Source organism: Musca vetustissima, unplaced genomic scaffold, assembly GCF_032173495.1.
Source record: "Musca vetustissima isolate MV318-11 ecotype Yass unplaced genomic scaffold, APGP_CSIRO_Mvet_v1 utg30232, whole genome shotgun sequence".
Lineage (NCBI taxonomy): Eukaryota > Metazoa > Arthropoda > Insecta > Diptera > Muscidae > Musca > Musca vetustissima.
In genome coordinates, this window is record NW_026882694.1 from 39,455 (window position 1) to 41,075 (window position 1,621).

The 1,621-nt window shown below is 39.3% G+C and overlaps 1 protein-coding gene across 1 annotated transcript; it reads right to left on the reverse strand.

Annotated features, from left to right (window-relative positions):
* Positions 1 to 394: 394 nt before the first annotated feature.
* LOC133329300 (uncharacterized) lies at positions 395 to 1,289 on the reverse strand. Its single transcript, XM_061537789.1, has 2 exons — positions 1,155 to 1,289; positions 395 to 1,109 (listed from the first exon to the last, which is right to left on the reverse strand). Exon 2 carries the CDS (start codon positions 1,020 to 1,022, stop codon positions 504 to 506), a length of 519 nt encoding a protein of 172 aa, XP_061393773.1. The 5' UTR covers positions 1,023 to 1,109; positions 1,155 to 1,289; the 3' UTR covers positions 395 to 503.
* Positions 1,290 to 1,621: the final 332 nt, after the last annotated feature.

The window sequence follows — 1,621 nt, forward strand, 5'->3', positions numbered from 1 at the left end:
ATATAGCTCCCATATATATTTTTGTCCGATTTCATGTAAATGGTGCCCCTAAAGTTCCTAATATATTTTTCGATTTGCACGAAGTTTGGCATAACGTACTGAATTAAGCCTAGAGTGATGTCTGCCAAGTTTCGTGAATATCGCTCCAGATTTAGATTTAGCTCCCATATATATTTTCGTCCGATTTAATGTAAATGGTGCACCAAAGCCCACATATATCTTTCGATATGCACGAAATTTGGCATAGCGTACTGAATTTAGTCCAGAATGATGTGTGACAAGTTTCGTGAAAATCGGTTGAGATTTAGATACAGCTCCCTTATATTATAGATTGATTTTAAGTAATTGACACACCAAGGAATCAATAGGATAGGTACAAAACGTACTGAAATTAATAAAGAGTGATTTGTTAAGAGCTTAATAACTTTTTAAAAAAAAAAACGCATAACATTTGCAAAATCTCATCGTTTCTTTATTTGAAACGTTAGATTGGTCCATGACATTTACTTTTTGAAGATAATTTCATTTAAATGTTGACCGCGGCTGCGTCTTAGGTGGTCCATTCGGAAAGTCCAATTTTGGGCAACTTTTTCGAGCATTTCGGCCGGAATAGCCCGAATTTCTTCGGAAATGTTGTTTTCCAAAGCTGGAATAGTTGCTGGCTTATTTCTGTAGACTTTAGACTTGACGTAGCCCCATAAACAATAGTCTAAAGGCGTCAAATCGCATGATCTTGGTGGCCAACTTACCGGTCCATTTCTTGAGATGAATTGTTCTCCGAAGTTTTCCCTCAAAATGGCCATAGAATCGCGAGCTGTGTGGCATGTGGCGCCATCTTGTTGAAACCACATGTCAACCAAGTTCAGTTCTTCCATTTTTGGCAACAAAAAGTTTGTTAGCATCGAACGATAGCGATCGCCATTCACCGTAACGTTGCGTCCAACAGCATTTTTGAAAAAATACGGTCCAATGATTCCACCAGCGTACAAACCACACCAAACAGTGCATTTTTCGGGATGCATGGTCAGTTCTTGAACGGCTTCTGGTTGCTCTTCACTCCAAATGCGGCAATTTTGCTTATTTACGTAGCCATTCAACCAGAAATGAGCCTCATCGCTGAACAAAATTTGTCGATAAAAAAGAGGATTTTCTACCAACTTTTCTAGGGCCCATTCACTGAAAATTCGACGTTGTGGCAGATCGTTCGGCTTCAGTTCTTGCACGAGCTGTATTTTATACGGTTTTACACCAAGATCTTTGCGTAAAATCTTCCATGTGGTCGAATAACACAAACCCAACTTTTGCGAACGGCGACGAATCGACATTTCACGGTCTTCAGCAACACTCTCAGAAACAGACGCAATATTCTCTTCTGTACGCACTGTACGCATTCGTGTGGTTGGTTTAATGTCCAATAAATTAAACTGAGTGCGAAACTTGGTCACAATCGCATTAATTGTTTGCTCACTTGGTCGATTATGTAGACCATAAATCGGACGTAAAGCGCGAAACACATTTCGAACCGAACACTGATTTTGGTAATAAAATTCAATGATTTGCAAGCGTTGCTCGTTAGTAAGTCTATTCATGATGAAATGTCAAAGCATACTGAGCATCTTTC